The sequence below is a fragment of the Quercus robur genome, chromosome 2, assembly GCF_932294415.1.
Source record: "Quercus robur chromosome 2, dhQueRobu3.1, whole genome shotgun sequence".
NCBI classification, from domain to species: Eukaryota; Viridiplantae; Streptophyta; class Magnoliopsida; order Fagales; family Fagaceae; genus Quercus; species Quercus robur.
Window position 1 is genome coordinate 38,408,355 of NC_065535.1, and position 21,509 is coordinate 38,429,863.

General features: G+C 35.2%; 1 protein-coding gene across 5 annotated transcripts; it reads right to left on the bottom strand.

Annotated features, from left to right (window-relative positions):
- Nucleotides 1-7,489: 7,489 nt before the first annotated feature.
- LOC126713612 (polypyrimidine tract-binding protein homolog 3) lies at nt 7,490-21,298 on the bottom strand. Of its 5 annotated transcripts, XM_050413406.1 has the most exons (17): nt 21,136-21,268; nt 20,788-20,826; nt 20,510-20,614; nt 20,344-20,407; nt 16,903-16,974; nt 16,722-16,798; nt 16,351-16,432; nt 15,506-15,629; nt 15,118-15,182; nt 14,975-15,024; nt 14,771-14,812; nt 14,618-14,669; nt 14,466-14,520; nt 14,354-14,367; nt 11,804-11,911; nt 11,570-11,713; nt 7,490-8,287 (listed from the first exon to the last, which is right to left on the bottom strand). In XM_050413406.1, the coding sequence occupies exons 3-17, from the start codon at nt 20,530-20,532 to the stop codon at nt 7,898-7,900; spliced, it is 1,362 nt and encodes a 453-aa protein (XP_050269363.1). In that variant the 5' UTR covers nt 20,533-20,614; nt 20,788-20,826; nt 21,136-21,268; the 3' UTR covers nt 7,490-7,897. The 5 variants fall into 5 exon arrangements, with proteins under 5 accessions (XP_050269363.1, XP_050269362.1, XP_050269365.1 ...); XM_050413405.1 differs by lacking the exon at nt 20,788-20,826 and having other exon boundaries at nt 21,136-21,298; XM_050413408.1 differs by lacking the exon at nt 20,344-20,407.
- Between the last annotated feature and the right edge of the window lie 211 nt (nt 21,299-21,509).

Genomic DNA, 21,509 nt, shown 5'->3' on the forward strand with positions numbered 1-21,509 from the left:
AGTGTGTATGTGAGTGGAAGCCACTCTCTTATTCTCCCTTGAACACATACATATAAACTGATTGAGAGACCACAGCTCTTGGGCACAAGTGGAATTAGAGTGAAGATTAAGAGTGTTTCCAAGTACTTCTAATCTTTAGTTTTGAATTTCACTACACCAAGGAACACTCTCTTATTCTTATATTCTAAAATTTACATAGTACATGTTATTAATTGCGAATGAAGTAAATATGTTAATTTTCCACTGCGTATGTTTTGTATGCTACACAAACATGTATTTATCCAACACTTGTTTCCCCCCTTTAAGCTACTTTCATCTCGAGAAGGAAAGGCCCAAACAATATGATTATAGCCCAGGAAACACTCCATGGAAAAAATGAAAGGGAAGAAAGGCACCATGGCACTAAAAATTGATCTTGAAAAAATCTTTGATCGCCTTGAATGGAGCTTTATAAGGGAAACCCTCATCCGTTTTAACTTCCCATTGGATCTCATTGATTTAATCATGGACTGCATCTCTTAAACATTTGTGTCTGTTCTCTTCAATGGTGGCAAACTCCCTGCTTTCAATTCATCTCAGGGTATCCGCCAAGGAGACCCATTGTCGCCATACATCTTCATATTATGCCTAGAATACCTCGGGCTTCTTATTCATGAGAAAATAGTTGATCGAACTTAGAAACTCATCAAAGCATTCAGATCTAGTCCTGCCTTTTCTCATTTATTTTTTGCAAATGACCTTATCCTTTTCAGTCAAGCAACTCTTGAAAAATTCAATGCCATCGAGTATGTATTATCATCCTTTTGTACTCTTTCTAGTCAGAAAGTTAGTAAAGAGAAATCAATAATCCTCTTCTCAAAAAACACCCTTATAGAAGACAGGGATTCTATTTGCAGCTCCCTTGACATATTGGAAACAAAGAAATTTGATAAATATCTTGGTTTTCCCTTGAAGTTTGCAGACCATGGATCAAAAGATTTTGAATTCATTATCCATAAAGTCCAAGACAAGCTCGTTGGATGGCAAGCAAGCCTTCTATCTCTTGCAGGTAGGAGAACTCTTATTCAATCCTCATCGGGCCCTATCCTTGATTATGTCATGCAAGGTGCCTTGCTCCTAGCAGGGTATGTTAGGAAATTGATCAAGCTAATAGAAATTTTTTTATAGGGCTCCAGCCTTGAAAAACAAAAGATGCACATGGTCAATTAAAACACAGTTAGTCTCCCAAAAGACCAGGGTGGAATGGGCATCTATGAATCAAAACCACGGAATCTACATTGCAGCTAAAGGTTTAAATGTTTTGAACCTCCCTACTTCTCCCCTTTCCTAGATTTGGGAAGTAAAGGCTCCTCCAAAAATGTTGTTCTTTCTCTGGTTATGTTCTTACAACAGTATCCCCGTCCGAGAAGTATTGGGCTCAAAGGGTTTAAGTCTTGATCAAAGCTGCCCCATCTATAGGTCTCATCTCGAGTCAAGAGACCATCTCCTTAAAGAGTGCTCCTTCTCAGTGAGCTTTTGGAACCAGCTTGGGCCTCCCTCAAGCCTCTATTCCTCTTTTGGGCTCCCTTTCCAGGAATGGATCCATGCAAACTGCACATCCAGCCTTGATTCTCGGCACCACCACATCCCTTGGTCCCTTTTATTCCTATTTGGAATCTAGTTTTTATGGATAAATAGAAATTGTGTGACTCATCAAGCTAAGCAAGCAAACCCCTCACTCTCCAAGGAATGTATTGCCAAAGCTTGAGAGTTCCCTTTCCTCATAGCCCTAAACACTTGTTCTGCCCCAAAATCTAGGACCAACACCAGATGCGTTAAACCGGCCCTTCATTGGTTGAAGCTAAACAATGATGCCTCCATTCTCGTTAATGATGCGGGTGCTGGTGGATTAATCCGAGATTCTGATGGTATTTGGGTTCAAGGATTCTCTAGAAAGATAAGCACCTCCTCAGTCCTTATGGTTGAACTTTGGGCATTGAGGGATGGTCTTCACATGGCCAAAAACCTGAATATCCAAAAGCTTATAATTAATGTTGACTCCATTGAAGTTGTTAACCTTATAACTTTTAATTGTATCATTAATAAACTAATGCAACCACTTGTGGCTGAATGCAAGGCCATTCTCTAAGCTATCCCTTAAGCCCATCTCCTCTACTACTACAGGGAGGCTAACAAGGCTGCTGACTCTCTAGCTAAACTGGGAAGACTGCAGGAGGAACCTAAATGAAATACTATTTTCGTGTTTGATGATCTTAATTGTATCCCTCCCCCCCCCCCCCCCCCCCCCTATTTCAGATGTACTTGCTTTTGACAACTCTAATAGCAATCCCCATGTAACTAACTCCCGCCTTTCTGCGGTTTAGTGTTTTTTAATGCATCTTTGTTAACCAAAAAAAAAAAAGAACTTTTGTAGTTCCCTTATTGGTATTGTCTGTTTTTATTGTAACGTTTGATGATTGAAACATGACGCTTTTGTGTTTCTACTTCTAACTCATTTTTCACATTTATTTCTTTAGCTATATAATAATACTAAGACGGAAATATTATTTTCGTTCCTACATTTTGACCCCATTCCCATTTTGGTCCCTACTTTTTTATTTTACCACTTTTAGTCTCAAAATGAAAAACGCGTTCCATTTTGGTCTCTACCGTTACCTTACTAACGGAAAAATCTTACTTGGCAAATGGAGTATACATTTGGCACACTAAATACTGACGTGGCTAATAAAATAATATTAAAATTTTTATCACGTCAGCATTCAGTTTAAAATATTTAATTTATCAATTTTAACCAAATAAAAAGAAAAAAATAAAATCAAAAAAATATTTGAATTTTGATCTGGTATCATCCTCAACAAGAAGACAAGCCCAAATTTAATCACAAGAACACACGCTTAGATTTTCTAAGGATTTTCTTACCCTTTCTTGTCAACCAAACACAAAAAACACAAACACAAATAGATCTCACATTTTCTAGGATTTTCTTACCCTTTCTTGTTAACCAAACACAAACACAAGCACAAACTAATCTCCAGCAAGAACACCAAAATATCTCAAACCCAGCAATCAGCAATCAACAAAGCCACCCAAGATTTTCTAGGATTTTCTTAACCTTTCTTGTCAACCAAACACAAAAAACACAAACACAAATTGATCTTAGATTTTCAAAGATTTTCTTACCCTTTCTTGTTAACCAAACACAAACACGAACATAGACTGATCTCTAGCAAGAACACCAAAACATCTCAAACCAAGCAATTAGCAATCAATTGGAAATCCACCTAAGATAGCGATCAGAGCTTTGACGTTGACGTCTTTCGCCATTTCCGACCGGCGGTTCTTGTTGAGCGAAGGGTTTCCGTTGAACTCCATGAAGAATTTCTTCCTACGGCGTCATTTCTTGGCAGGCGGATCGAGCTCGATTGGGCTGGGTTTGGTCGGGTTAGGGTTTTGAGGCGGTTCATCTTCTTGAACTAGGTCAGAAGAGTAATTTTGGGAGTTCGAAACAGGGGCTTTGGGAGGTGAGGTTTGGGGATTGGTTTCTGAAGGGGTTTACCAGTATCAAATATCAATGTTAATTTATTATGGTTCCATGTGGGTTCCATGAGAGTTCTGGGGAAGAACACATGAACAAGTTCTTCCAAAAATTTTAATGAAGGAATAAAAAAAAATTTTATTTAATTATCTTATTTTATTTTTAAAAAATTTAGTAAAAACATGAAAATATGTTTTCTTAATTATTATTTTATGCTGTCATGTAATTTTTAAATGCAAAATAAAAATTTTAATATTATTTTATTGGCCACGTCAACATTTAGTGTGTCAGATATATACTAAGATTGCCACGTAAGATTTTTCCGTTAGTGAGGTAACGGTAGGGACCAAAATGGAACGCGTTTTTCATTTTGGGACTAAAAGCGGTAAAATAAAAAAATAGAGACCAAAATAGGAATAGTGTCAAAATGTAGGGACCAAAATAGTATTTCCACCTAATACTAATAATATAAGAACAAAATTTAGTTACAAAATTAGTTGTAACTTTAGGTTACAACCTTACTCAATATCTTTTTATTGAAGGTGAATTTTGACAAATTTACCATTGGATCATATCTCCTTCTTATATTTCTTTATGCTTTCAAAATTTCTAGAAAATTAAATATCAATAGCTATATCATCAATAAATTATTCAAATTGCTAGTTTTTGTAGTTTACAATTATCCACAAAATATAAGCTTATAGATCATATAGTTAATAATATCCAATTGACACAAAATTTGACATGTATATCAAGAGCATAAAAAACATGCAATTCAACGGTTAGATTTTCAAAATATATAGTAATATTTATTTTATTGAGTAAGGTTGTAGTCGAAGGCTACAACTAATTTTGTTGCTAAATTTTGTCCATAATGTAATTGGTTTCTTAGTTTACTTACCAAAAAGAACTTTGTTGGTACTGTCCCTTCTCCATTATGATTTTTTTTTTCTGGGAAATAAAAATTAAATTAAATAACCCACAAAAAAACACACACACAAATAACCTTCATATTCAAAGTTTGTTTTAATCTTTTTCAGTGAACTAATTTCCAAATGCTTCAATGGTAATCACCGATTTTTTCTGCACTAGCAACAATATTAATTTAAAAAATTCCATAAATTATAGAATTATTAATTATAAGTTTCATGTCTTTTGGTGTTTAGATGTACTTAAATTAGGGTAGAGTAAAATTTCTATCTTATATTAAAAAAAAAAAAAAAAAAAAAAAGCATTTGATAGGGTGCCAACTTTTTTTTATCATTTTAGTATGAAGTTGATAATGCATGTTAAAAAATTTTGTTGGGAAATATCTTCTCCTTTTATCTCCAAAGTGTAATTGGGCCAACCAAATACAAAAAAATATATAATTATAATAATAATAAAAGGTAATTATACTTCTCTCCTTTAAGATTTGGGAGAATAACACTCCACCTCAAACTTGAGGAGAAAAATCACTTTCTCCCTTAAGACAAAAAATTCATTAAATTGATGTAAAAAGTGTTGTGCACTAATTTGCCCTTTGCTTAAAGGTAGGTTCTTAAAATTATCCTTCCTTTCAAAATTAAAATCTTTTTTTTTTTTAATTTTAATTAAAGAGTATTTTAAAATATCCCCTACGACTTTTGATTTTTTTTTTTTCTTTTCTATTTTCAATGGACTACGGAGAGATTGGCTCTTTCAAGTGTTCGGTGCTTGATAAACTTTGCATTTTGATTCTAAATTTGTTTATTTAGAAATTGTTTTTCTAATCATGGTTAAACTTTGGGAAAAATAATCTTATAGAAATTTAGAATATTCCATTACAAATATAAACAGAAAGGGGGGAGTGCTATTTTCTTCAAATCTCAAGGGTGGAGAGTATTTTTTCATTCAAATTTAGAGTAGAGTATCATTCCACCAAACCTCAAGGGAGGGGAATGCAATTATCTCAAAAAATTATTATATGTTTTCACCATAAAACTTTATCCTATTTGTAATGTGTATCCTCCCCCAAACTATCAATTCGTTGGATTAGCACTTTAATTTGAGAGAATTGTTTCAAATTGTCAGTATTCCTAAATATCTAAATTATTAGTGTTAAATGATAGTATGGAAATGGACACATATGTACTACACATGATATCGGCCACAAAACAACTCTTGGGTCCCAAAAATATTATCACCAAAATTACTAATCCAAAATAGCAAGCATACACAAGAATACAAATAGTTACATGGAAAACCCTTTCTTCTTAAAGGAAAAAATCACTAGACAAACTTTGAATTATTTCACTATTATCAAATCAATTATAATAATTCTCAAATTTACACCTAACTTGAGAGCTACCCAAATACAATAATCAATCATCTTGTGTATGTCTCACGGCTAAAGAAAAATCTCCTTATTTTCTTTGTTGTGTCACACACTCTCTTTGCATCTTATAACTGAAGAAAAATCTCTTTATTTTTCTTTGCTCTCACACACGCACTACATCACTGCGGTTTCTTCTTCTTTTTCTTCCAACGGTTCACTCTTGGTTGCTCTCTTTTTTCTTTTCACGCAACTTTCATTGGATGCATTTAGTCTTTGTCTTTCTTCACTTTTCAACATCAAATAAAGCTTTAAAAATTCTACTTGATTTGTGTGCTTTACAAAAAACATTGTCAACAAAACCGAAACTTTTTTGTCTAGCTCCTTGAGCTATCTTCCAAGCAAAAAATCCATTGTTTCTCCCTTGGTTTCACACAATATTCTCTCTGCTCATAGAAAGGACCCTTGGGCTGAAGCCATAAAATTCTTTATAACATTGTCTATTTATAAGACTTCAATTTCCTATTCCTTTGTGGACAATGAATATAATGTTTTTTTTTACAAAGAATAGACTTTCCTTTCACACTAAGTAAACCACAAAAAAAAAAAATAATAATAATAATAATAATAAATAAATAAATTTTCCTTCTTCAACTATCAACTAAGAAACTCAATTGGCTTCCCAAGTCACATTTAGAATTAAAGGCAATTTCCCAACAATTACACACAATAGTTCTAGGAATTTGAGATGGCCAAAATACCCTCCCATATCTTCTCTTCTCACTTCTTATCTTTGGGCGCGGTTGCAATTCAATGCATCGTGGATTTCAATGATTGACTGATGTTATGGAACGTATGGATTTAGGAGGAGTTTGAGGTTGGTGGGTTTAGGTGATTGGTCGAGTGTTGAGAGATGGGTGGTGGGTTGGCCAATGTAGTGATAGAGGGTTGAAGCTTCACGAGTTTAGTGAGAGAGGTTTCCTTTGTTCGAGATTTTATCAATGCCTGGAAGAGTAAAGAGGAATTAGGTGATGTTTTTTTGGGTTGAATCCAAGCCTACTTTGCTTGCTGTTAGAGGGGCCAAGAAGCTTAATTTATCCCAGGTTTATTCTTAAAAGGCTGACCTTACCCAAGGTTGAAAATCTTTTATTAAGTTGAATAAGATGAGTGAAAAGAAAGCTCATGAAGTATAACATATCATGTGTATACTCCAATGATAAGTATTTTTTTAGTAACCCTTGGGATTACCATAAGACAAGCAATGACCATTTTATTTGGGATTATAACCAAAAATAAAAACTGTCTACTTTACTCCTTAATAATGTTCACAATCTGAGGCTTTTTAAAAAAACATATATGTTTGAATATAATCACCTTCTTGCTTAATACAGCTCTAAAATCATTACCAAATGCAAATAATTTCACCTTTCCCCATTGGGAGGACCTGCAATTAACCATTTCTCAAATTGGAAATGAGACATCCCAAAAATTAAGAGTTGGACAAGTTGAGAGAGAGAGAGGGGAGGACAAGGACCAAGAAGAAGCAGTGAGATGACCGATAAACCTCTACTATAAGACAAGCAATGACTATTTTATTTGACTTTCACAGAGAGGAGTAACAAACAGGGGGGAGATAAAGGAAATGGGAAAACTTCAAAAAGTTGCTCATCCCTCAACTGACGGGAAAAAGGGGCATTAAGATACAACAGACATGGCCCGATTAGCCTGAATTACAAAGACATATACAACAAAGATACATAAGAGATCCCTCTACCTGAAAAGGTAATATTCTCTTTCACTCTTTCTTCCTAAGTCCTACTCTTAAAACTGTGCCTATGTGCAGTCAGAAATCTACCCCCACTATTGAAGGAACCTAAACAATCATTGGTACAAGGACTGTAGATGAGAAAGATGGATAATTAAAGAAATTCAAACAGTATGTCCCACCAGTACAAAAGCAATCAAAACCACATTATAAGAAAAGTGTAGAAACCATCAGCAGCACATAATATCCTTACCCCAATAGGCTTAAGGATCCTTACCCAGTTATCCTTCTATTACAAGTTCTCTTATATAGCCTGTAACTGGGAAAAGGAAATCCGGATTATGGACCCAGAAACTGAGGTAGCATGCTTGCACACAAGGGCTTCAGTAGCCTGCTCCTCAGTTTCAAACAGAACCAGGGCCTGCTTCTTCCCATTCATTTCGAAAAGCTTAGTGTTGACAATGGTGCCGTGTTCTTCCAAGTGGCTCACAATCTCCTCCTCAGTGAGATCCTGGGGGAGAGTAGATAGGTGTATCATTTTTGTGGGGGAGCAGCAGTAGCGGTAATTCTTTTGAGCATTACGGTTGAAGCGGTTGAGATTTGAGTTTATGTACTCATGGGTGTCAGCACCTTGGGTTATATTTGGATGCTTTGAAAAGTTCACCTCCATTGGCTTCTCAAATAGCATTGCTCCCTACATTTCCAATTTAAAAGGTATTAGTACCAACTAAAAGAAAGGATTATTAATCAGCGTTGACTCACTGCAGAAAACACAGTGCTTTCAACAGATTCCTTCAAGTAAATAATGATTGTGACATATCATGTAGGACAATAAGGCCCATAATTTGCAACAGAGAGGGAAAGTGAGAAGCAAGATTTTAGATGTGAGGACCAAAAACTATGAAGTGTTGTTATTCAAACACTACCACCACCCACCCCTCAACTCATTCATTATCAGTGGTTTCAAATGACTGAATGCAGCATTCATGTTTTGGAAACTGAATGGTTAACAAAGATTTTGATTCATTGATTTTCAGAATCATGGAACAGTGTTTCCATATTCTATTCCATAGTGAAAAAAAAAAACAGCTGTTGACAACTCATGATGAGAAAATCAAAACCCTAAAAAGATCAGTAAAATCATAATCGACTTTAATTTTAGATTAATAAATTCATTAAACCCAAAAGAAGTATATCAGAACTTACAACCAAAATCAAGCAGTAAAAAACTGCAGAGACCAAACAATTAGATCTACAACTCAAACAATGGAAACCAGAAACAAAACAACTACTAGGGACTTAATTGGAAAATAAAGAACTCCCATCTTTGGTTCATACATTGGCTTTGCCTTGATCTTTTCATAGGCTTGGAAGAGAAAATTTTATCCTTAACACAGCACAGATAACGAAACAAAGACTCCTCACTTTGACACTCCCCTCCATGGATTCTAGTGTTTCTTCCAATCCAAATAGGGCTGTAAACGAGCCAAGCTTTGTCGAGTAGTAAATGTTCAAGCTCGGCTCGACAACAAAAGTAGAATGTTCAAGCTTGGCGTGAACTTGATATGAGCCTAAAAATAATGTTCAAACTTGAGCTTGTTATAAAATATAAAAGCTTGAGTTCGGCTTGGCTTGGTTTGGTTCATTAATCAAGCCAAGCTCGAGCTCAATATCAAGCCCAAACTCAAGCTCAATATCATGCTTTTGAGCTTGAGATCTAAAACAAATATATTATCAAGCCTATATCAAGTTTATTATCTAGCCTATTGGGTTTGGATGAGTGGTTTCAACTTATAATTAATTAAAGTCTTAGAAGGATATGAGTTTACTTGTCAAGGTCATATCAATTTTATTACCAAACTCATAAATAAGCCTAGGCTCAACTTGTTTTGTTACTTTTGTATCGAGCTTTGGTGTTCACGAGCTTGTTCATGAACAATATTTTTTACTCGAGCTCAGTTCGTTTATAAAACATGCCTAAAACTAAAGCTTAAGCTTGGCTTGTTTATAAATAAACAAACATGAACGAGCTTTTTATCGAGCCAAGCCCGAGTTGTTTATGAATGGCTTGGTTCATTTATAGCCCTAAATCCAAATGTGGTAAAATATACGTGCAGTCCAGGCAAGATTAATGACAGGAACACGGAAACATTTTCTCTTCAAGTTTGTCATAACCCATTATAACTCCCTATCCCATGAGCCAAATTTCTAGCTTTTTTTATTGGTAAGTTACACACCCAATGGTTTAGAACCCACAACCTTGCACTCCACTCATTCATGTGGGAGGAACACATGCATTTGAGCCAGAACTTATTGGCGATGATGCAGCGACTTTATGCCTTAGAATAATCAACAAGATGGCTGCAAGTCTAGAAGCAGCAGCTAGCCAAGTAGTGGTAGCTTTGGTGCAACACAGCCTAAAGCATGCCTTGCAACCCTATGCCAGAAGCCGGAGTATAGTTAGTAGCTTTATGAAGTATTTCAGTGTCATTTTTTTTTTTTTTAAGTAAAGAAAATTTTATTGAAAACAAAACAGACCCAAGTGCACTTGAAATGTACTATGGGTACAATACAATCAAGATCCCAAATTAAAATGATCCAACAAATCAGAAATAGAAAAACAATAAAAGTTTGTAAAACTAAACTCCACTCAAGTAAAGTATGAAAGAAAAAGGACTTAACCTCGAGAATAGAACATTCACATCCCTCAAAACTTCTAGCATTCAATTCCCTCCAAATACACCACATTATGCAATGTGGCACAAACCTCCACAAAGCTATATTGGATTCCAAACAAGCTAAACACCATTGTCCATAATTCACACACTATATAGGCAATGAAGAAGAAGATGATTCCCCGATTCCCCACACTGCATGCACATACAAGATACAACACCAATCTATAACCATAATTCTCCTCTTCTGAAGATTATCTAGAGATAAAATCTTACCCAAAGTAGTAGACCATGAAAAGAATGGCTACACTAGGAGGGACCTTTGCTTGCCACACCAATTTCCAAGGGAATGACATGACATTAGGAGGGGATACAGAATGATAATATCCATGAACCTCAAAACCTTTACTCTTAGCCAGCTTCCAACAGATTTTATTACAACCATCACCTCACATAGAGGTGGCATAGATCATGTCCATAAACAGATTTGGTTAACTGTTAGTTAGGCCTTGTGCCAACTGGTGCAAGTCCATGTGCTGAGTTAGTTAGAGATCTCAAGAGCTAGTACTTGAGCCCAGCTTGTATAAATAGCCCATTGCTGCACTGGGAACTCAGTTTGATTAGAATACATATTTTAGCCTTAGTGCTAGTTTCCAAGAGAGTGCTCTTGAAGAGTTGAATTCTCATTCTTGCGCTTCTAAACAACTTAGCCTTTAATTTCATTTCAATTCCTGCTTGCCTATTGTTTTGTTTGCATCAGGAGAGCCAATCGGTCTAGTTAATGAGCATAATAAATCAACAATCCATTTCACAAATTTTCAAATGAAGAAAGTCTTCAACTTGGACTCACAAGATTAGCTCTTGCAAATCAAAATTGACATTGCATTAGCCAATATGAAAACCAAAAAGTTGAAACACAAACTACCATCCATATTTCTCACTATTTTTATTCCAGAATTTGGAGACCCCGTAAATCAATGTAAATGGAGATTTTTTTTCTGACAGGTACTGTAATTATCAAATTCTGTCAGTAAAAAGTGAGAAAGAAAAAAGGGTATTCTAGATCCTATAAAGTTCCACTTGAACGGTTAGACCAAAATATCAAGACACAACTGTAAGAAAATGTGTCCGCAAATCCTGCAAGGTCTTGTATACTAAGAACATAACTTGATTCCCTCAGCAGATCTAATAAATTGACATGCTACTGGAATCAGTGACAAAAAGACAATTGAATCTTATTAATCACAGTTTAATGAAATAAATTTTAAGATACATATTTGGAAAATATATACAAACCTCACCTTCAAAAAGTTAACTGCCAGTTCAGCCTGCAAGCCATCACCCATCTGAATGAGTGCATGATCTGGTTTATTGCGGAGAAGTTTAATTCTCACAATGTTTCCATATAAAGAGAAAAGATTGAAGAGCTTATCCTCATCTATTCTCTGAAACAAAGGATTGTAATACATGAAGACAATAGTTGAGCAAAATCTTTAAATTAAATAAAAATAAAAATAAAAATAAAAATTTCTTACATCAGGATTGAGATTGGAAACAAGGACTGTACACCTGTCATTTGTCCCACTTATTCCAGGAGGCAAACCTCCTCCAAAGGCAGCCGCAATGGCTGCTGTATTGGCCATCTAGATTTTGAAAAGAAACAAAATGTTCAATCAGGTGCATGTTTAGGGAAAAATTAGTGCAACTACTAAAATACATATAATTAAGGAGAACTGCAATGTATGTTAAAGATGGGGGAGTCTCATGAAGTTAAAGAAGTTGGAATAATTGTCAAAACAAGGGTCAACCAAAACCGATATCTCCTAGCAAGATCCTATGCTCAAAAAAAGGGTATTGCATTTTTTTTGATAACTAAATAATGCTTCCTTGAAGAAAATGAAAATTAAACAAGTAACCAAAGCACACAATCAGTGTACTAAGGAGCCAGAAAAACAGCAAAACTACAGTTCATGCAATCAAGCAAGTAGGCTAAAGAATTAAAAGTAAAAGCACCCAAAGCATTTGTCCACTCAAACAAAGTCTGAAAGAAAGACAGATTCAAGTCAGGAATTAATCTCTCACTTCCTTCAAAAGTACGAGCATTTCATCTCTCACCAAATACCCCACATAAGACAATGAGGGATCATAGCCCAAATCACCACAGATTTATGCCTGTTGAACTTGCTCAACTAGCTAGCTAGTATTGCAGTTAAAACTCCAACACTGGGGGATGGAGAAAAGAAAAATGCTGAAATTGAGTAATGCTACCAGAAGCCTTCTGAGCTTTAAGGTTAAATATGGGAAAAAAGATATTCTTATGGCATGATAGATGGCATCAAGATGGGACCCTAACCTGAAGTATTTTTATAGGGTCATATATGATGCAGCGAGCAGACTTGATGCTGAGGTTAATAGTGTACTTAAGAACAAGAATTGGATCTGATATCAATCCAAAGCAAATTATGCTTTGGCGGAGGGGCGGAGCTGAAAGAAGGGGACAGGGCTATCCAGTCTGCTTCTAGATCGGGCATATTCACATGTGCAGCATCCTGGGAGGAGCTGAGAACAAAGTATGAAGAAGTGCCATGGCGGAAACTAATTTGGTTTCAATGCACATTCCTAAGCATGCATTTGTCAGCTGTTTGGCACTCAAGAACAGGCTTTCTACAAGAGATAGAATGCTGCAATTGGGTTATACAGGTGACACTGCCTGTATCTTCTGCAGAATATGCATTGAATGCAAGAGCCATCTCTTTTTATAATGCTCTTTCACCAAGAGAATTTGGAGGTCATGGGAGTTTGTCTAGTTTCTAATGCTCAGTCAGCATGGGATGAGCTGATAGGTTGGGGGATCAGAAACCTGAAAGGTAGAAGCTTATGCGCTTCTCCATTTAAGCTAGCTAGCTAGGGCCTAGGTGGGAAGCTGTTTATCATTTACAGCTTTCTAAGGAAATTCAGAACCAATGCAAGGAAGATAAAAAATGAGGAGCAGAGAGTTAGAAGCATAAACCATGCCAGAGAATGGATAGAATACAAAGGAGTTGGCTGCAGTTCAATTCTAAATAGTCTTGTGCTGAGTTGGGGAATTTCCATCACTGTAATTCAAAATAATTCTGCCTAACTGTGAAAGATCATTGTAGAATCTGGGTGTATCTTAACCTAAGGGTCAGGCTCTGAGTGTATCTTTGGATCCTTTGCTCTGAGTGTTTGGAATTGTACAATGTTAATGAGAAGAGAAAAAATGGGTGAAAAATGGAGCCATTTTCCATAAAGCCCTCACTCAATCCATTACATATATAGAAAGAAAAAATTACAAAATATAACAAAGAATATTCTGATAGTGACAGCTGTAAAGACAACTCACCAATAGTATCTTCTATAAGTGTCTAGAATATGGACAACTCACTAGGGATACCTCACCAATGGAATCTTTCTAGAAGAATACAATCATAGCATTCTTTTCCTTTCGAACATATCTTTCTAACATACAAGTCATTTCATTTAAAAATAAACTGTTGGTTTATCACCCAAAAAAAAAAAAACACTCCCTACCTCCCTCCTCCAATCTCACCCACATGCACCAAACAAAAAAGATATAACAAAATAAATAGGTCTTCTCAATTGCCAATAATTTTTAAGTAGATTTTATGATGAGTCTATAAGAATGAGTCCATTGTATGCTAGGATATGAAAAGCTTGAATTCTTTTTTTTTTTTTTAAGTAAAGAAAATTTTATTCAAAGTCATAAAAAGGAGTCACCCAAGGATACAGGAAGTATGCAACAGGGGACCAAAACAATCAAATACAAAAATTACAAGCATCCATCAAAATCATAAACTGAAAAAAAGAATGACCTCCTATGATAGACATCCAATCCAATAGTGTTTTTAAAAAGAAAAGTTCTAAGGCAATCATAGTACATTTATAAGAAAAATTTTAATTCAAACACAAGACTAGATAGAAAAGGAGAATAGTCAATCTGTAGACATCCCATATTATCCACCACAAAGATATAAATAGATAGCATCCTCCAACTCAGATAATTATCTTATTCAAGACTTCTTCATGGCTTGATCAATACCCACCTGTGGAAATGGAACTGGAAGAAATTAAAAAGAAAAACTCATCAGTAAATGGTTGAAGAACACAAAATACAATTGACTTGTTAAAGCAATTTACAACTATCAAATTAAGCACCTGCCCGCCCAGTAGCTTGAAGGGCATACATGCCTCCTGCATCCCCATACCCAGGCTATCACATGATGGAACAAAAAAATTAGAATAATAGGCAAAGAACAACATTTTTACAAATGCACATAACATCAACATCAAAGGACAAACGCACATACTTGTGATGATCTGCCTTGATGTTCTGTAGGTAGATTTGGGTTTGTGAAATCCCTATGCAATGATGGACATAAATTAATTAATTTAGCACCAATGAAGGATTAATGTCATAGAAATAGAGTAATTGATTTCATAATCCACATGCTACCACCCACCTTGAACGCTCATTATTGTAGTTTACTTGTAACTCGTCAAGGCTTGGATCATGAAAAAAAAGGGGGGGAAATTAATCTCCAGAACAGATGAATAAACAATAATGAAAGAATAAGCATACACCCAAAGACACAGGCAAGCTGACAAAAAGCTTTGGGAAACCAAATACATGCAAAATGCAAACTGCTAAAAGGTTTAAAACCTACTTCGAGTACTGAATGTCCAGCTGACAGCAACCATCATAAATATTACGTCCCTATAACATGACACCAACAACAATTAAAACTATTTTGGAAATCAAGCCAGGATTTAGACGTCAAGAAAGCTTCCAGTTCATAAAGAACAATACCTGAAGTGCAGTTCTAGCTACAACAGCACTCTGACGTGATTGATACTGAATGAGGGCTTGAAAGCCTACATAGTTTGCAAACAAAAGATGACAGGCTATTAGAAACAAAATAAGACAGCATGAATATTTCTATTAGAGTGACCTATCTCATTCTAGATTACAAGGAATATGATCATGCAAACAACAGTACACCCACTACATTTTTAAAAATTATAACTACAAGCGTTTCTTATCTAAAAAGCAATTTATAGGGGCCATTCTGATGCCAATTATGAGATTAATTAACATGGCTCTTTTCCACAAAACAACATTGACCCATCCAGCTGTAAGACAAATGTAATATAAAGAGAGACAAAGGAAGAAAGAGAGAAAACTTGAAGAGGCTGACCAGCTGACTTCTGAAAAGTGACGATCTTCTCCACAAATCCATGCGGAGAAAACACTTGATGCAGCACGTCCACTGTTATTGGATATAGCATGTGGTGAATTGTAACTAGAAGAATTCGATTTGGCTGAGCATCCAGATAGTGCCCGGCAGCAAAACAGGATAGACAGAAGAGAGAGAAGAGAATAAATAGAGGAATATAGATAGAGAAAAAAATCCAGAGAAAATAATAATCTCCTATGTAAAGTAGAGATTGCCAAAAAAATGGTCAAGATGAAACGAAAAGGTAAACAAGAGAAAATAAAACGTGAGATATTAAAAAAAATCAGAAAGAAAAAAAGAAAATGGTTGTTTTGATTCAAGCCAAACAATTATCCTCACAAAAAAAATCTTTTCTTCTCTTTTGATATACTATCATGTTCAAAGTTCAATGAAAAGCACAGTAGAAGCAAAGCAGTAACTGTGTGCATAAAGCACATGAATAACATTCCTTAGATAATCTTTAGAAAGGTATCTCAGCTAGAGTAATTGAATAAGCAATATAATATGCAAGTCAACAGACAAGAAACAGTTATCCTCATTATCATGCAATTTTTCTTTTTCTTTTCTTTTCTTTTTTCTTCTTTTTTTTTTTTTTTCCTTTTTTGGGGATAAGTATCCACCATATTACTGCGTTATCAGCAGACAACAATTTTTTCTTATTAGAAAAATTACTTCTACTATTTATGCAGGAAATTAGTAAAAATTATTTTGGCCACAGAAAAGTTTCTATACACATTGCTTTCCTCCATAAGCATAACAAGGTATATGAATTATACTTCTCAAATAATAATTAAAAATGTACCAACCTCATCTCCTCGTCCTTGAGTGTTTTGATCCATTGTTGTTAGTTCCTGATGTGATGAGAACTGGACATAAACATTCCTCCCCCTGGGGCAAAACAAAAGGAGAGTTAAACCATATATGAAATCTTGAAATTAGACTAGTTTGGAAACAAATTGTGAATAATAGCTCTGCAGACTAAGGTGATAGTAAAATAATAAAACCTATCACAAAGAAATCAAATACCAAAGTAAACAATAAGCTCTAAAATAAACAGTACTTCCTCTTCTCATAAGAATGGATGGATAGTGAGGTCATGGGTTCAAAACCCATTGGATGCGTAACTTACCAATATATATATATATATATATATTTTTAAGTAAACAATCTGTTATACCTTATGCTTGGCTGGACGTTTGCATAGAATTGCAGAGCATTAACTGCTGAAGGAATATCTTGCATTTGGATAAGAGCCTGCATGCATGGCAGAGACAAAATAAAATGTGTCAGATCTATGGTTTGGCTTAATTTAAAAAATAAAAAAACTGTCTCTACCACGTTTTGCACAAAGTCACAACCTGATTTTTTGCTCGAAGCATCACAAGCTTAGTTATGACTCCAAATGGCTGGAATAGCTGAAGCAAATCATTCTGGTATGAATAATTTAAATTGCGTCAAAGATGTAATTATCCAAGATACAAAATCTGTAAAATATATATAGACAAGTACATGAAAATAAATGTAGAACACAACAGGCAAAAGTATAGCATATAACACATTTTAAATTTTTATTATTTTTTAATAAAGTTGTGATGCCCCAGATTAATTAGATGTTGATTGAGTGTATGCTAAGTCTCATATCGAGCATATCACATATACTGGGTTGATCTAGGCTTTATTAAAAACTACAAGGAACCTCAATTGTGACTAGACTTGTCTTTTTGGGTTATAGTACAGATATGGCCAGCGCTTATCTTTGGGTGTTACAAAATGGTATCAAAGCTCTAGGTTTGATCCTTAGGATTTTCTAAATTATAAAAAAATAAAAATAAATAAAAAATTATGAGCGGGGTAGAATTTAGGCAATTTGGGGTATATCCTATGGTACCTAAAAGTTGATTTTCTTAACAATTTTTACTGAATTAGAATTTTCGTAACATGCTAGTGTATATTGGACATAGGTTAAGATGCCACCACGCAATAGAAGACTCATGGACATTAGCAACAACTCTCATAATGATGGGAATCAGCAAGGCAAATGTCAAGAACCTAGGCTTAATCAAGGCCAACCACTAGATATGTTTCAGTTGATGCAAACCTTAATTGGGGTGGTTCAACAGCAAGCCACTACTGGGGATAACTTGACTAGAATGATGGAGTAGCACCAAGGTCAACAAGGTGGACTGACTGAATTTAAGAGATTCCCCTCCAACTTTTGAGGGAGCCATTGAACCTATGGAAGTAGAGAAATGGATGATTGTAAAGGAAAAGGTTTTTAGAGTGCTAAAGTGCTCTAAGGGTGAAAAGGTGGGTTATGCCACCTACATGTTGCAAGGAAATTAGGATTGGTAGAAGCTAGAAGAGGACAAGCATGGCCAAGAGTCAGAACCATGCGCTTGGGAGGTTTTAAAGGCTGCATTTTATGATAAATACTTTCCCTAGAGTGTTTGCTTCTAGAAAGAAAATGAGTTCATTAAGATGAAATAAGGAAACTTGACAACTGCCAAAAGCAGAATCTGCTAGTTAGCCAAATTTGCTCCTGCATTAGTGGCAAATGAAGAGAGCAAGGTCCCAAATCAATCAGGGAGTGTTGCCATTTTTAGTTGACCATCTTAGCAAATTCTGCTGCATACTGGGCATCATGTTTCCTTGTTCTAGCTGAATGAACTCATTTTCTTTCTAGAAGTGATCACTCTTGGGAAAGTATTTCTCATAAAATGCAGCCTTAAACACCTTCCAAGTACATGATTCTGACTCGTGGCCACACTTGTCCTCTCCAACTTCCACCAATTATAAGCATCTCCTCACAACATGTAGGTGGCATAACCCACATTTTTACCCTAAGAATATTAGCACTCTAAACACCTTCTTCATTTCAATTATCCATTTCCGCTTCCAAAGGTTCAATGGCTCCCTCAAAAACTAGAGGAGCTAGTCTCTTAAATTCATCGATTCCACCTTGTTGACCCTGGAATTGCTCCGTCATTCTAGTCAAGTTATCCCTAGTAGTGGTTTGTTGCTGAACCACCCCACTTAAGGTTTGCATCGACTAAAACATATCTAGTGGTTGGCCTTGGTTAAGCCTAGGAAAAGTGTTAGCCACATCTACGTTATACCTCAAGAGGATTAGTCTAGTCACAATTGAGGCTCCTTAGTTGTTACTAAAGGACATATCAACCAATTACATACCCGATGGGACTCATCACACACCCAAACAACATACTCTTAATCAAATCTAGGGCATCACACTCTTCCCCAGTTAAAAAAGAAGAGTGCTAGTCACATTTGCGCTATGCCCTAGTCTAGTCACAATTGAAACTCTTTGTAATTGTTAATAAAACCTAGATCACCTAGTACATGCTCGATGTCACACACCCACACATCACACACTTAATCAATATCCAATCAAATATGGGGCATCACAAAAGATGACTTCCAAAATTCTTAGTTCTAACCAAAATATATGACAATTATTTTGTTGGTTAGTTGTGCTTGGCACTTGATTGAGCATTAAAAATTAAATTAATGCCCCCTATAATTAGTGGTTGCCACTGAATTTACAGCTCTAGTTATGATTAAAACTACAAAGTGATGCTACCAATATTAGGAAACGCATCAATGACCCCTAATGAAATGAAAACCTTATGACCCATATCAGTTATAGAATAATCAAATTTATATACAACATTAACTTTCAATATAAGATGTTTGAATCAACTCATCTTAGTACTTTGTACTTTTTACTCCTAATCCACGTTGCAAGAGCATGCATATATGTAATACAAATAATATATTTAGACTGCAAGAAGCTTAAAAGGAAAGTAAATAAGGAAACCCTCCAAAAAGGTTAGATTTTTGTATAGAAGCTTAAAATGAAAGTAAAGAAGGAAACCCTCCAAAAAGGTTAGATTTTTGTATAATCTCTAAAGTTCATAATAGTACAAGAAGAGATTATTGTAAATTTGATTTCTCTTTTCAGTTTCATATCCTCCACTTCAATGATCAACTCTTTCAATCTTCCTATTTTCTGTGTGCAAATACACATTGAACATATGTTGAATAAAGAAGAGTAGCTGATAAGTAAATATTATGGTGAAATTTTTCTTTCAGCAATTATCTTAATCTTTTATCTACTGCTACGTAATTTCTTTAGTAAATTTAAACGTAGTTGTTGCAATTTTTACTTCTTTTTTTACAATACATCCTAACAGATTGTGTTCCTATGAGTTAAACAATGGCAGCCATCCAAGTAGGACCCCAACTTCTTTCTATTTCTTCAATATAAATGGGTATGTTGGAAATTTGGAATTTGGGACTACGGAAGCACATTCACACCAAAAGAACTTAAAAACATCCACACAAATCATAAAATTTAACGTGGTTCAACCAAGTCATGCTTACTTCCATGGTCAACTCCAACCAAAATCTACTATCAACAATATAGATTACAACTAAACTTAATCAAGCCTCACAAACACAAACTAACCTAAATCTCTAACTCCCAATACCACTCACAGACCCAAAACCCTAATGTGCCCAACAGTGCTCTTATATTAAGAAAAGTCAATAAACTCTCAAATCTCAACTCACACAAATGGGACACAGCTACCTCTTAACCAAAAAACACTACCAGGAATCTTCTGGGTTCCAAAAACAATCTATGCGTTTGTTCCAACACAAGCATCTTCCAACCTCACAGAGTGTATTGGTGAACTTACTAAAAAAAAATGGATTTCAAAACTATTTAGTTTAAGAAACTTACTAACTATAATATAGAGTCTCTCACAAGAGATTATTACCATCCATAAACACCTTTGACATATGCATGTATAAAAATGGTTTTCCTTTTGTGGGGCACTTGAACTGTGAGTAGTGGAGAAAAAGTGATCAGTTCATGCGAAAGTGATAGGCAGTCTCATTAAATTTGGACAGTAGAATTTAAAAGAAAATAGAGTGAGAATATACTTCAGATATTTCGGGGCCCACATTGCGAACGTGAATGACCTTAGAAGGTTCTGTCATTGTGCTGAAGCTGAACCACGCTCACCCTGACCCTGACCCTGACCCTGGCTGTAACAAACCCAACCGTAAAATCAGCTCAGCATTGCTTTGAATTTAGAAGCAATCAAATTAATATATATCACACATAACAAAGTTTTTTTTTTAAAATTCAAAATGCAAACAATCGGACTTGATTTTGCGAAGCTGAATTACAGACAGCACTACTAAATTAAACACTCAACTGCTTGCTTGAAATGAACACGAATATAGTATCGAAATCCCTAAATCAAAACAATTTAAAGAAAATCATTATTTCAAGAAGATTAAAAGAACATTTAATTATTTTTATACAACAATAACAAAAGAGGGTGTGTGCAGTGCAGGTCAAAACCCTAGGTCATAAAAGAAATCACAAAAGGAGAAAGTTTTGAATCGAAAAGAATCTACAAACAAACAGGTGGATAGATTCCAAATTCGAAGTTCACAACTTTTTTTCTTTTTCTTTCTCGGCAACCAAACGGACCGTACATTCGAAGTAAAACAAATATGAAAAAAGAAAAGAAAAAGAAAATCAGCTTGGCTTGGCTTGCCTGAGAGAGAGAAAGTGGTGATGATTGATGAGTGAAGGATTGAGAGGGGAACTGCGCAACTGCAACGTGTATTGTGTTTATTGTCTGCTCTCTGTTTCTCAAATCTCAATCTCACTCGCACTCGCACTTGCACCAATTGCTGCTCTCTCTTTATATTTACGCGGCCTTCTCTTTTTCTTTTTTTTTTTAATAAATTTATATACACGCCTTATAATAAACTAGTCGCTAACCCGTGCGATACACGGGATAGTTAAATAAAATTTATACATATTCACTTTTATTGGTACAATCATTTGAAAATAATTCTAATTAATACTCAAATGTAAGAGACACATTGACTTACTATTTAAAGTAGCCTTTTGAAGAATTTACAC